The 15,409-nt window shown below is 43.7% G+C and overlaps 1 protein-coding gene across 8 annotated transcripts in view; it reads left to right on the top strand.

The window, feature by feature from the left end:
• LOC137439046 (protein 4.1) overlaps nucleotides 1-15,409 on the top strand; it is a 320,573-nt gene that overhangs the window by 132,563 nt on the left and 172,601 nt on the right. For 6 of the 8 annotated variants that reach the window (XM_068134670.2, XM_068134667.2, XM_078767690.1 and 3 more), the window contains exon 2: nucleotides 11,109-11,308. In XM_068134670.2, coding sequence (XP_067990771.2) covers nucleotides 11,123-11,308 — 186 coding nt within the window. In that variant the 5' untranslated portion in view covers nucleotides 11,109-11,122. Of the gene's footprint in view, nucleotides 1-10,447; nucleotides 10,530-11,108; nucleotides 11,309-15,409 lie in introns of all 8 variants that reach the window. The other 2 variants (XM_068134668.2, XM_078767692.1) reach the window with 1 other exon arrangement.

The following is a 15,409-nucleotide window of genomic DNA, read 5'->3' as shown; positions in this document are numbered from 1 at the left end:
TGGCAAATTTTGATGAGAGTTGAAAATGGCAAATTTGATTGGTTAGGAGGGAGAGAAGACGAATTTGGTTTATGGGAGGAACGGGGAAGACAGTAGGGATGTTTGTTGATTTGTAAAGTAGATGTTTATGGGTAGTGTTGTGTTGTGTGGATACAGTAAGGGGTAAGGGAGGGGCCATGTAGGTTACCTGGTGGGGGGGGGGGGGCGTACGATAGGAACGTACCTGTCTCACCTGGTTCCCATGTGCCCCCAGTGTGCATTACCTTATATTGCGTGCACTTTTGCGCCCTTACCACCTTACTCACTTGTTTCTTCTTTTGTCTCCCACCTCCGAGGATCTGGCTTTGGGGTAGAGAGAGAGGAGAGAGAGGTGCTGGCTGCGCAGTTGTGGGCCTGCACTTTCGCTGTTTGCTGCCGGGATCGATACACCATATGGACCGCAATGTTTGTGGCCACCCACAATGGACCGCAGTTCGTTTGCGGCCAAGCACCACCCGGGGATGGACCTATGGGTCAACGTGGCACCTATGCCATAAAGGTGAACCACTGTTAATTAACACCACTGAAGGCCACACGAAGAGCAAGAGACACCTGCAGGGTTAGGGGTTGTCGAATTTATTTTTATTCCAATGAACAATGGTGACTGCACCGATTGGTGGTGGGGTGGTGCTTTTGATGCTGGGAAAGGGTGCTCTGCACGTTATTAAAGGCCGTCGGCCACAGAGCACTCGTGGGTTGGTGTATCGATGCTGGCAAGCGCGCTCTCTCTATGCATAACATCTGCATGTGTTCCTCCAAAAACAGGTCCTGGATCGTAGTGTAGATATCAGCGTAATCTTGTAAATAATGCTCCCTACCGGCTGTATGTTTAGTTTGCGAATTCTTTCCGGATTCGGTTATCCTGTGGGTGTGTTTCTGAGAGGAGAAGGGTGCAACGTCGCAGGGGGACATATTTACTCATTTGTGAATATCTGTAAAACTGTCGCACTCAGGGTAGAGTTAATAGTAGAGGGAACTACATTGCGTGCCACACTAAAGTAGGTAAAAATTTATCGGGTCGGGACGCCCCGAGGGTAGAGAAGGGTGCAATGTTGCGAATATGGAATTTGGCCTCCATATCCGCTTGTAAATATTCCCCTATTTTCTCCAATACTCCCCAACTTTCCCCAATCCCCCATTCCCTAGTCCCATTGCATGTAAATAACAATCAGTAGAGCCGACCTTCCCCTTATTCCCCCATTAAATGTCGTGCCCAGGTCCACCGCACCACACGTAGACAACTTTCGGACATCTTCCTAGTTATTCTTAATCTATGTCAGTTAAGGCCTCGTTTCCATTAATTATGACTCTTCGTTGCACCAGAATGTGATTATATGGCATCAGTAGTGAGTTTAGGACCTTTCCCATACCTCCTCCCATCTTCTTCCCCAAACAACAACAATAACAACAACTACAACAACAATTACAACTACAACTACGACTACAACAACAGAGGGGCGGGGAGTGTGCGTCCTCACACCGGCTCGGTTACCCGCCATGACCATGCGCTCCACGGCGTTACCCCGAAGGGGCTGGCTGTCAGCTCCTCGTCAGGGGCGGAGCCAGTAACCCCCCCACGCACCCAATGAGAAGCAACGTGCCGATTCCATCTGGGGCGGAGCTAACGAGCCGAGGGCGTGTCACTCCCCGCCGGATATACGCGGCCCCGCGCCGGATGTGACGTCAGATGCGCCTCAGCTTGGAGAGAGAAGCCAACGCCACCCCCAGCGCGACGAGACCTCCCCGCATCTTTGGACCGGACCGGACCGTACTGTACCCTGCCCCGAGCCCAGGAGGACCTGGAGCCATCGATCCTGCCTTTCCTAGCCATCAAACCCCCGTGTGAGTCAGCCGTTGTCCCGTTTGTCTGTCGTCTGTCCGGGGTTAATATAAGAGTGTGTCTAAGTGCCTGTCTTTCTGTGATTATACCTCTAGCCCCTGTAATCTGACCTTTCCGTACGAATATAATCTCCTCCGGAGGTCTTGAGAATTGAAACATTGGTGTCGTATTGTGTTATTGTAATCCAGCCGGGTGTCTTCTTTTTCTTATTGAGCCAGCATCGCGCGACTAGTCAACGTTCGGGCACAATCGGGTAACTTGTGCAGACGTGGTCATACCATAAAACCGCTCGGTAAATAACATCCAAGCCACGTCTGTAACAATATATATATATATATATATATATATATATATATATACATACATATATATATATATATATATATACATACATACATATATATATATATACATACATACAGTCACGTGAAAAAGTAAGTACACCCCATGTAAAGTTTTGACGTTTTCAGCATATTTCAACATACAGCTATTTGATCTTCATTTCAACAATATTGATGGATAAAGGTGATATAATATAACAAATATCATGAAACGTTTATATTTTGTAGTCAATTGTATAATTTAAATAAACATAAATGCAAATTTCGCATGTGGAAAAAGTAAGTACACCCTTGGCTCTAATAGTTGGTATTGCCCCCTTTGGCAGAAACAACCTCAAGTAGGCGTTTCTTATAACTGTCTACCAGGTTCTGACATCGACTGGGAGAAATTTTTGCCCACTCCTCCATGCAGAATTCTTTCAGCTGTGCGATGTTTGAGGGGTTTCTTGCATGCACAGCTCGTTTCAAATCCCCCCCACAACATCTCGATGGGATTTAGATTTGGGCTTTGACTTGGCCATTCCAGATCCCTCCATTTCTTTCTTTTCAGCCATTCCTTGGTGGATTTACTGGTATGTTTAGGGTCATTGTCATGTTGCAAGGTCCACCTTCGGTTGAGCTTCAACTTTTCGACAGATGGCCTCACATTATCCTCAAGCACCCTCTGGTACAATGAAGAATTCATAGTGGATTCTATGATGGTGAGCTGCCCAGGCCCTGATGCAGCAAATCTGCCCCAAACCATAATATTTCCACCACCATGCTTTACTGTTGGTATCAGGTTCTTGTGGTCAAATGGTGTCTTTGGTTTTTGCCAAACATGTCTTCTGGTTCTGTGGCCAAATAACTCTACCTTTGACATCTGTCCAGAGCACATTGTTCCAGAAGTGCTGGTCTTTGCCTCGGTGGTCATTGGCAAACTTTAGTCTCGCCCTGATGTTCTTTCTGGACAGCAAAGGTTTCCTCCTGGCACACCTCCCATGTAGATCAAATTTGTGCAGCCTCTTTCTAATGGTAGACTCGTGCACTTTGACATCAACAGTGGCAAGAGCTACCTGTAGGTCCCGTGATGATATTCTGGGGTTCTTAGAGACTTCTTTCAGCATCATGCTGTTACTCTCGGGCTGAACTTGCTGGGGCGGCCTGGCCTGAACAAGTTGGCAGTTGTTTGGAATCTTCTCCACTTGCAGATGATCTTCCGGCCAGTCGAATGATTTATTTCAAATTGTTTGGAGATATTTTTAAATCCCCTCCCAGACTCGTAGGCATCTATAACCTTCTTTCTGAAAGCGTCAGAGAGCTCTTTTGATCTAGGCATGGTGACGCCACACACTTCAACAACAAAGAGCAAACCAAACTAAATGTCTGAGGTTTAAATAAGACAGGTTCCTCCAAGATCCTCTCTACCGATGTTCTAATCATTTGCACCTGAGCTGGTGCACCTGATTCTAATTTTAGGTATTTGAAGTAGTGATAAATGTAGGGGTGTACTTACTTTTTCCACATGCAAAATTTCCATTTATGTTTATTTAATTTATACAATGGACTACAAAATGTAAATGTTTCATGATATTTGTTATATTATATCACCTTTATCTATCAATATTGTTGAAATGAAGATCAAATAGCTGTATGTTGAAATATGTTGAAAAAGTCAAAACTTTACATGGGGTGTACTTACTTTTTCACGTGACTGTATATATTGAAGTGCTATTTGCCACCTGTACACATTGTTTTGCAGTCCCGAACCAGGCGGGAGTTCTACAAATACAATTTTTGAAGTTCTCCGACTTGGTAAAAAGCTGGGATGATGAACTCTCCTTCAGTCTAATACTTATGCTTACCTAAAATGGGAGGGGGACTGAACACTCAATGTTCAATTGTTCTGCAATGGTCCAACATATATGCAAAGAAATACCAAGAAATAAAAGCTAACCTTCTGTACTCTTCCTTGGATGGTCAAGAGTTGTGCACACTCGCCTCTAAGCTGTCTAGCCTGGGTTCGTAATCCCGACCCAGGTATAAACTGTCAGTTTGGTGTTACACATGGAGGGTGATTCGTCATTGTGTGTCCCGTCCCTCGGATGAATGTTAAACTGGGAGTCCCATCTGCAAGAATGTGTTGGTGGATGTTAAACATCCCATGGTGTCCTTCTCAAAGAGTAATCGAGTATCACCGGCACCATGAACAAATTCCAAATTCCTGCCCTAACTCGGGGAATGTCAGGCCTGGACAGGCCGATTTGTGAAAGGCTTGGGCCAGCTAACCCCAGCCGACCCCATAAAGTGGGATGATAATGACCGTTAAAGAGCAACAGCAACTTATGTACCCTTCGTTGCCTATCATTTTGATCTTAAATCCAAATTTCTTAAGTATATAGCAATAACAAGTTTAACTTCATTGTTCCAATACTTATGGAGGGAACTTGGGTGCGCGTGCGCGCACACACACACACACACACACACACACACACACACACACACACACACACACACACACACACACACACACACACACACACACACACACACGCACACACACACACACACACACACACACACACACACACACACCTGTTCGTTGAATGAGGATGGAACATTTAACAACCACAATTTATTTAATTATTCTTACTTTTAGGCTTTGTTGTTGAAAGTGGATCTTCATCTATTTATTGAGCTTTCTTTGAGAAGTGAACGAAATTACACAGTATTAGACATTTACCATAAAAATTGTGTGTGGTGATTTGGCTCGTTGATTTGGCTCGATTTGGCTCATTTACCTTTTTGCAGGGACAAAGGTCGGATATTAAACATCAGTTTCTATTCTTGCATATTTGTGCTCTTTTGGCACACTGCGGTGTTGAGTTGAACCTTTGTACCATTTATTTTGAGGTTGAAGCAAACCTTGCCCATAATCTACATCGATTTTGGAAGCCAATACAGCATTCCAAAGTGTGGATTATTCCATCCTGTGCTGACAAAATGACGGTGGATTACTTACTCCCACGGTGCGATAAACACTTGCTGTGCAAATATCAAATTTTCAGTTCGATTTCTAGTTTTGTTCAGTTGCCAGCACTTGCCTCCATCTTGTTACTCCCGCCAGGGAGTAATGCATTCGATCGTGTCCGTCCGTATGTGTGTTCGTGAACAAGATATCTGGAAAAGTTCTGAACGGATTTGGATGAAAGTTGGTGGGATGATTGCCCTTGGGATAAGGAAGAATTGATTAGTTTTTGGTGAAGCTCAGGATATTATTCCGGATCCAGGAATTTTTTGAAGGATTTTTTTACCATTGGAAGATAGGGCTCAGCAGCGGCCACCCACAGCGGGAGTATGCGCTCTACTGAGTGTGCGCTCTACTGAGTGGCGTTTGAGTGCATTATCCTTTGTAATGTTGATAATGTAGAGAGTTTTCTGTTGCGAATCAGCATCTTTCGCTGAACTTTGGCAGAAAGCTTTGCTGCCGGTCCAGGGCTAATTGGATTTTGGCAATCTCGTGTAGCCTCGTTTATCGATCATCAGTTGCGTTTCTCAGGGCCTCCAAATGTCTTTTCTCTCTGTGTTTTCACAAGAAGTGTTATTGTGGGAGAAAATAAAGCATGGGTGTTTCCCCACCCAACTCAACCCTGCTTTTTCTAATCTCAGTTAGATGTGGTGTGCTATGGATATATGTGGTGTGCTATGGATATAAATAAATAAATAAATAAATATATATGTCTACAATAGAAAAAAGATTTCTGTCTGTGTGTGTCTGTCTGTCTGTCTGTCGCCATTTTTCTCAGAGATGGCTGAAAGGATCTTCGTCAAACTTTCAGTGGTTCATCAGTGCGTGCCTGGGAGTGTTTTAGGCCAGAAAAAAAAATTAGAAAAAAAAGATCGTTTTTTTTGGAGTTCAAAAAAACAAAAAACAAAAAAAACATCGCTCAATAGTGCCCAAGCTTTTTAAAATTAATGACAGTTATATACAAGTACACATTCGCTTAAATAAATACAAAACAATCACCAGACATTTGAACACAAATAAATCAAACATTATTAACATTAACATTAACATTAACATTATAAATCAAACTACCTATTCCAGAAGTATACGAAGTTGGTAGTACAGCTTCTTCTTCTTCTTGTTCCGCATCACACTTCTTGCAGAAACGGTATGAACGACACATTCACCAGCATATATTCAACGAAAAGGTGATGAACACCCTTCCTCCCCTCCATCCATCCATCCCCCCCTTTTGTTTTATGGCCGTGTGCTCTTCCTGCCGCCAACCCTGTTAGTCGCCTCTTGCAACACACAGGGAATTGCTAGTGAACTGGTACTCAATTTGCCGACGTCGGAAGGATGACAGGCTGAGTCAACCCCCCGGGTGTTAATTCAGCGATCGACCAGGATTCGAACCCAGGATCCTAGGATCCCAAGCCAGCACCCTAACCGCTAAGCCAACACCCGGCTATGTGTGCTATGGATACTTTGTTCTATTGTGGATTCCAATATGCTATTGCTGTTGTTGGACAGTAATCCTCCTAGCAGTCGGATACTATCTCGTAGCAGAGATTGGGCGAGGCGTGATAATCTTGTGTGATGTAATTATAAACAGCAAGTGGGAATTGTGCAAGTCGTGCAGAAATCTGATCAGGTGGGGAATGTCACTGTGGAATAACAGACAAGAAAAGAAAGATGCTGCAAAATTACACGGACACAAGTCCCTAACCTGATTTTCCACTCAATAATTTTCACTTTTGCAAAACACTGAAATGTTGCTGGATGTCCACAAATATTGCTGGAGTCTTTTGCTGGAATACGTTTGCACTGTCACAAGAGATAGTTGTATTTTTTTTTTTTTTTTCCATGAGTTGTTCCTGCCAATTTGGTTCTTCTTGAAGTTGTGACCATTTGAAATGTCCCATTAACTGCAGTAAACATTCCAATGCGAATTCACTTTTCTTCTTGCATGTGATGTCCTCAGGTTTCCAAAACTTCTAAAGAGTACTACTACCAATGCTAGCTTTTGCCCGTTTTTTTTTTTTTGCTATTCCTGTTTTCTCGATGAGAGTTTGCAACTCTGATTTATGAGGAATAGCTTATTGAGAATGTTGGATCAAACATTTTAAAATAGCGAAAGCTACCTGATATGTCAACTTAAATTGTGAAATGTTCTTTAACAATTTGGATCCTGATGTACGATTCGTAGCAAAGTTGAGAAGATGGTAAACAAGGAAATATAATTGGATCTTTGATGCAGAGGGAAGCCATTCAGGCCATCATCAGCCAGGCAGGGTGGCCTAGAGGTACGCACACTCACCTGTAATGTGTCTAGCCTGGGTTTGAATGTCGACCCAGCTATAAACTGCAATCCCGGTGTTTCATAGGCAGGGTGCATCATCATGTCATGTGTGTGCTGTCCCTCGGATAGATATTACGCGGAATCCCATCTGATGACATGAGCCGGTGGACGTTAGGCATCCCACGGTGTCCTTCGTGAATAGTATGCGAGTATTCGGCGGCACCATGGCCAAATTCAAAATTCCTGCCCTAACCAGCAAGGTTAACCTGTTAATTCACCCCAGATCCATTTTTCTGAAATACCGACTCCTTTCCTGGAAGTCCGAGCAGTGTCCATGTATTTTTTTTTACCTCTCCCACCCTCCACCCCCCCCTTCCCATGCCTCCTCCCAAGCCCTCTACCTCCCACAGATCCCCCGATGTTCCTGCTCTCAAATGTTGTACTTGTGTGCTTCCCCCTCTCCCCCCTTCTTGTCTCACACTCCCTTTATTTCCTCTTATGTGTCCGTTTGTTTTTTTTGTTTTTGTCATTAATGTTAGCTCTTACACGACCCTCGATCTTGGATACAAAAAATAATAATAATAATAAAAAAGGGGCACTGCATCAGCAGTACAGATGCCCTCTCAGCAATGATGCAAACCAGCAGCCTGTTCTTCCACGGGTCCTAAAAGTCCTAAAATCCTGTTCTTCCGCTCTTTCACTCCCTCTCTTTTGCTCAAGGTCATCTTCCATCTGCTTGGAAATCTGCCAACATCACCGCTTTGCACAAAAATGGTGCAAAAACAGATCCCAGCAACGACAGACCAATCAGCCTTCTCCCAATTATCAACAAAGTCATGGAATCCATCATTGCTTCAGATATGAAATCTTTCCTCTTCTCCAATGGCTTGATCTCTGATCATCAATTTGGTTTCAGACCTGGACACTCTACTCTGGACATGCTGCTTCTGCTTTCTCAACAATGGATGGAGGTCCTCAACGCCAAACAGGAAATTAGAGCTGTCTCCCTTGACATTTCACGTGCCTTCGATACGGTCTGGCACCCTGCTCTGCTCTCCAAACTCTCCTCCTTTGGTATCCATGGAAATCTCCACGCATGGCTGGCGGACTTCCTCTCTAGTCGTCGTCAACGTGTGGCCCTGAATGGGTTTCTCTCATCTCCTCTTCCTGTTCAGGCTGGAGTTCCACAAGGCAGTGTTCTGGGCCCTGTGCTTTTTCTGGTCTTCATCAATGATCTCTCTGACTCTCTTGAAAATCCTCTCTATCTCTTTGCTGATGACTCTACCCTCTGTCGCTCCATTCTTCATCCCTCAGATCGGCAGTCTGCTGCCTCCTCACTCTCTGCAGACCTGGACAAAATCACAGACTGGGCAAACAAGTGGAACATGTCTTTCAATCCTGACAAATCTCACACTCTTACGATGTCTCTCCAAAAAGACCGACTGGACAACCCTCCCATCCACTTTCTGAATAGTCCTCTCCAAGAAGTTCTGTCACTCAAGCTTTTGGGTCTCACTATCTGCCATGATCTTTCCTGGGAAAACCACATTTCAAATCTGGCCTCCAAAGCCAGTCGCCGACCGGCATCCTCCGTCGTGCGAAGTCCTTCCTTGGCACACCTGAGCTCCTCACCACATACAAGGCTTTCATCCGCAGCTCAATGGAATACTGCTCTCCCCTCTGGGCTGGTGCTCCTGCCTCACACCTAGCTCGTCTTCACGCTGTTGAAACCAAAGCATTCAGAATCATTGGAATCTCCCGCGATGAAGCTAACTCCAAGGGCCTCTCACTCACTCACCGCAGGCAGGTTGGTGGTCTTTCCATCTTCTACCGACTCCTCTCTGGCCTTGCCCCCCCAGCTCTCTCTGGGCTCTGTCCCGCAAATATTCCTGCAGGTCGCACAAGATCTGCCTGCAACCCTCTTATGGTCAAACTGCCAAAATCAAGACTCTCTGCTCACCTTCACTCCTTCATTCCTCTTTTCTCCCGCCTCTGGAACAAACTCCCTCACTCTCTTCAATCCCACTCCACCCTCCAGGTCTTTAAAACAGCTGTTCACCACCATCTCTTATCTTCCTCCATCCAAAACCTTGATATTTTCTACCCCCGCTAATTTCACCCCAATTCCACTTTTTTTTAAATACCAACTTCTGTCCTGGAAGTCCTTGGTGTCCTTGTGTTTTATACGTCTCCCTCCACCCCCCCCCCCTTCCCACGCCTCCTCCCCCCAAGCCCTCTCCCTCCCACACATCTCCCTGCTCTCAAATGTTGTGTGCTCTCAAGTGTTTGTGTGCTTCCCCTTCTCTCCCCATCTTGTCTTCCGCTCCCTCTTTTTATATATTTTGTTTGTCTGGTTGATTTGTTTGTGAAGTAAATGTTAGCTCTTTCACGAGCCTCGATTCAGTATACAAAAAAAAAAAGAAAAAAAAAAAGCCATATTCTGTGCAACAAAATGATGATGAGCCCATCATGCATATGTGTAAAATGAAAACCATGTGTAAAATTATTGAATGTAATGTGTAAAACAGCATTTTCAGGATGTATTTGCTGATGAGATTAGGTATCTTAGGAGGAAGGAGGATGTCCTTTTGGAGGATGAAATCCAGAAAGTTAATTTGAATTGGGAAATTGAAGAAGATATCCTTGTGAAAATGTGATTACCTCTGCCACTGAAGGTGGGTGGAGGTTATGTTTTCACACCTCTCTGTTTGTTTGTGAGCAGGATATCTCAAAAAGTCGTGGACGGATTGGGACAAAATTTGTGGACAGGTGGTGTGTATTTGACAAGGACAATTTGATTTTGATGATGATCCGGATTCGGATCCGGATACGAGAATTTTTTCAGTGATTCTTCACCATTGGGAGATCGGGCCAAAAATGATGTATCGCACGATATCTCAACAAGTTGTTGATGGATTTGGACGAAACTTGTTGCACAGGTTGGGTGTCTGACAAGGAAGAATCGATTCGATTTTGGGGAAGATCTGAATCTGGATCCGAATACAAGGATTTTTTTAAATTGTAAGTGATTCTTCACCTTTTGAAAGATAGGGCCAAAAACGATATGTAGTCCTTATATTTCGAAAAGTTGTGGACGAGTTATGACAAAATGTGGTGCATGAGTTCAGTTAGGAGACAAGAACTAGCCGACTAGATTTTAGTTCTGGTCCAGATCCAGATCTGACCTATCAGTCAGTGTATGGTATTTTGGAAGTGGATAAATGTTGTGCATGTGAATTGTAAATGCTGCGATGGACAAAAAGAACATCAGGAAAAGATGGCAACAATAGGTAGAGAAAGAAGAAAGGCAGCAAAGTGTGTGGACATACTTAGTCCTGCGTAGCAAATATTTGAAGGCCTCAGCTCATTAAATGCATCTTCAGAATAGTCCTTCCAATAAAATGGGTTTCTCTGTTTGAGGTTCTCTCAGACTCGAGCAATCTTAACTCAGACTTTTTATTTTGAGATTTCAAGATCAATTGTCATCACCAGAGGTTGGAATGTTCCAAGATGGCTTGGAAAATGCCATCACTTAATTCTAGAATGTATGGTATCTCAAAAGTGGTGTGCCTTTGTAATCGGACGAGTGTTTACTTGCAGGTTAATCTTTCGGCATGACAACAGAGGAGGGTGCAGAGACGGAGGCAAAGCAGCAGCAGCAGCAGCAAAAGCAGAAGCAAAGCAAAGTCAGCACTGAAGAAGGAAAGCCAAACGGAGCTCAATCTCCGGCACTGGATGACATCGCTGGAGCTGGATCATCAAAGCAGGCACCATTAGCTACGCCCGGAGACATGTCACAGGCATGAATGCGTTGCTTTTGTCAGAATGCGTTGCTGTATATGATACAGAAACTTACATATTAAGAATCTGATCAATGGAATCCGTTGGCGGGTGATTATAAGGGCCCGCTGTAACAGTCTCATGGTTTGCCATCGCTTTCCCAGTTAAATGAATTTGGAACTTGCCAATGGCACTGGTACATGGTGGCCTACTCGATTAAGGCATCCACAATAGTTCTGATAAACACGTACCGGTATTTTAAATATAATTAACTCAAATGACGGGAAAGGTTTTTATATATAATGAAGTCATATGAATACTTGTGCATTGGTTTCTGTAGGTTATATTTTCATTTCTCTCACTTTTTTTTAAACTTTCTCACTTTCTCACTTTTTTTAGCCTGGTGTTGGCTTAGCGGTTAGGGTGCCGGCTTGGGATCCTCGGATCCTGGGTCTGAATCCCGGTCGATCGCTGAATTAACTCCAGGGGGGTTGACTCAACCTGTCATCCTTCCGAGGTCGGCAAATTGAGTACCAGTTTGCTGGGATGAATGATCCCGGTGTGTACCCCGGTTTAGAATAGGTACACCGTATCCCTGCGCATCGAAGAGCGTGACCAAGGGTTGGCGTCAGGAAGGGCATCCGGCCATAAAAACATTGCCTCAAACAGGGAACCATGATTGTCATGGGGCCCGCAAGGCTAACCCCTGCTCTAGCAGGGAAAAATGGCCTTAAAACGATCATTCATTCATTCATTCACTTTGTTGAATCGTCATTGTCAAATGTTATTTCTAATTCTGTCTGCAATCTTTCCAAGAATTCTCCCTCGGATGCCTTGGCTTGCCCTCCCACGTCCAGCAGATTTTGAGTCTATTTTAACAACATTTGTTAAAAATGACGTTTTGACCAATTTTGAGGGGAAAACAATTATATACAGGCTGTTGCTAAAAGACCCGGACATTTTTGGTTGTTAATTTTTTTGAACCACAAATGATACAACGAAAGCCTTTGGTTTATATGATACAGAAACTCAATTTTCCCATCTGCCCCATCTTCCGTCACTCGATCTACATCCCAGTGGGGCAAATGTAATCAGGTTAAGTTTAATGCTTTTAAAACTCAATTTCTTCCCATCTCTCTCTCTAAAACTCCTCAACGCTCCAATCTCCTTTGAAAGCAGCACAATTACACCATGTGATTCAATAAACCTACTAGGTATTACCCTAACATCAAATTTATCCTGGAATCCACACATTACACAAATAGCTAAGTCTGCTTCAAAGAAACCTGGAGTCATGTTCAAATGTTGAAGATTCTTCTCCTCTCAGCAGCTGCTTCAACTATAGAAAGGATTGATTTGTCCTTGTATGGAGTACTGCTCTCACATCTGGGGAGGTTCTAGCTCCATATCCTTCCAGGACAGAATTGAATCCAAAGTAATCCGACTTATCAACTCTCCAAATCTGACCTCAGAACGCGACCCGCTCAAATTACGCCGCAGAGTTGGCTCTATTTCTCTTTTATACAGATATTACTTCGGTTTCTGCTCCCAATAACTTGCTGCTTGTATAACTCCGCCATTCGGGAGAAACACTCGACAAGCCACAACATCGCATGATTACTGTGTGGCCATTGGCAACTCGAGGGTGGGCCGTTATGATGTTTGTTTCTTCCCCTCTACAGCTAAACTCTGGAACTCTTTACCTTCTCATGTCTTTACAAACACTTAACGACCTTCCCCTTTTCAAAAAGCATATTTTTCACTTTCTCAAAAACTCTTAGACTATTCTCTCTTTCTTCACTTTTCTCTCAATGCAGCTCTTTTATTTAAGGCCTGGCCTCAATGAGGACTATATAGTCCATGCCTGGAGCCTTCAACATAAAATATACCCTTCAATGTGAACCCCGTTTGTCGCAAACTTATGTACATAAAGACGGTACATAAGTTCTTGCCATGTTCGGCTGTGCATGCAACTGTGATCCGAGAATGAAGATCCTGCAGGATTGCAACCTTGGTGTTGTAGCCAACATCTTTGACAAACCCCCACAGAAAAAAAATCAGAGGGAGGTGGGGGCCGGTCTGATGATCATGGGGGCCAGGTGGTTGGTCCGTTTCGACCAATCCAATGACCGGGAAAATTTTCATTACAGACGGCTCGAACGACTAAGGCCCAATGAGGGGGAGCGCAGTCCTGTTGAAAAAATATATGGGGTTGCAGGTCTTCAATTTGTGGAAAAGCGTATCCTTCTAACATGGTCATGTAAATTGTTAAGGTCACTGTATTCTCCGCAAAGAAAAACTGACCCACCAAGTTGTCATGGAGAAGGCCACACCACACATTGACCTTTGGACTGTTGCATATGTGTTCAATGACCACGTGGTGGTTTTCAGAGCCCCAGGTACTAACATTGTGCTGGTTGACCTTTCCTGATGAAAGCAGCTTCCTCTGTGAACATGACCTTTTTCAGGTAATCTTCATCATCCTCCAAGCGACTGAGCATTTCCAAGGCAAACGCCGTGTATTTGGGTCCATCAATTGGTTTGAGTTCCTGCAGAATCTGCACCTTATAGGCAAAAAGCTTCAGTGTTTTTTTTGCAAAATCCAGTGTACAGTGGTGGTTGTTAGTCCCAGTTATCCGGATGTGTGTCAGATTGATTTTCCGAGACTTTGTTGAAATGATTCACCCACTCGTTCAACGTCTGCTGCACTTGTGCTTGGTCGACCGGTACTTTTCTCTGTTTCTGACAACTTCCAGTCTCCTTAAACCCCTTGTCCCACTCTCTGATACAAGTCCACCATGGAGGATTCCTTCCATACCTTGTACAGAAATTACGCTGAACTTGCTTGTTGGATCTCATCTTGATGAACCATTCAATAGTCGCCATTTTCTTTTACAAAAAACCACCAGACCTGACAATAAATAAAACTTTAAGTTTCTGAATCATATAAAACAAAGTGCATCGTTGTGTCATTTGTGGTACTAAATGAACAACCAAAGCTGTCCAGGTCTTTTTGGAACACCCTGCAGTTTTTCACATTAATTATGACACCACAAATTGACTTCCAAGTATCATGCTAATTGACTTCCAAGTATCATGCTAATTGACTTCCAAGTATCATACTAATTGACTTCCAAGTATCATGCTAATTGACTTCCAAGTATCATGGTAATTGACTTCCAAGTATCATGCTAATTGACTTCCAAGTATCATGCTAATTGACTTCCAAGTATCATGCTAATTGACTTCCAAGTATCATGCTAATTGACTTCCAAGTATCATGCTAATTGACTTCCAAGTATCATGCTAATTGACTTCCAAGTATCATGCTAATTGACTTCCAAGTATCATGCTAATTGACTTCCAAGTATCATACTAATTGACTTCCAAGTATCATGCTAATTGACTTCCAAGTATCATGCTAATTGACTTCCAAGTATCATGCTAATTGACTTCCAAGTATCATGCTAATTCACTTCCAAGTATCATGCTAATTGACTTCCAAGTATTATGCTAATTGACTTCCAAGTATCATGCTAATTGACTTCCAAGTATCATGCTAATTGACTTCCAAGTATCATGCTAATTGACTTCCAAGTATCATGCTAATTGACTTCCAAGTATCATGCTAATTGACTTCCAAGTATCATGCTAATTGACTTCCAAGTATCATGCTAATTGACTTCCAAGTATCATGCTAATTGACTTCCAAGTATCATGCTAATTGACTTCCAAGTATCATGCTAATTGACTTCCAAGTATCATGCTAATTCACTTCCAAGTATCATGCTAATTGACTTCCAAGTCCAATTCCTCCAATTCACTTCCAACTTCCAAGTCCCTGGTGTTGGGCTAGCGGCTAGGGTGCCGGCTTAGGATCCCAGGATCCTGGGTTCGAATCCCGGTCAATCGCTGAATTAACGCCAGGGGGGTTGACTCAGCCTGTCATCCTTCCGAGGTCGGCTAATTGAGTACCAGTTCACTGGTAATTCCCTGCTTGTCGTTAAAGGCGGCAAAAAGGGTCGGCGTCAGGAAGGGCATCCGGCCGTAAAACATTGCTTCAAAAAGGGGACCGAAAAACAACAACAACCACAGTTCCCGAAAAAGGCCAACCCCCGCTT

This window comes from Myxine glutinosa, chromosome 13 (genome assembly GCF_964187855.1).
Source record: "Myxine glutinosa chromosome 13, kmMyxGlut1.1, whole genome shotgun sequence".
Classification (NCBI taxonomy): domain Eukaryota; kingdom Metazoa; phylum Chordata; class Myxini; order Myxiniformes; family Myxinidae; genus Myxine; species Myxine glutinosa.
Note: the sequence above shows the minus strand (reverse complement) of the source record. Positions and strands in the feature narration are given on the sequence as shown.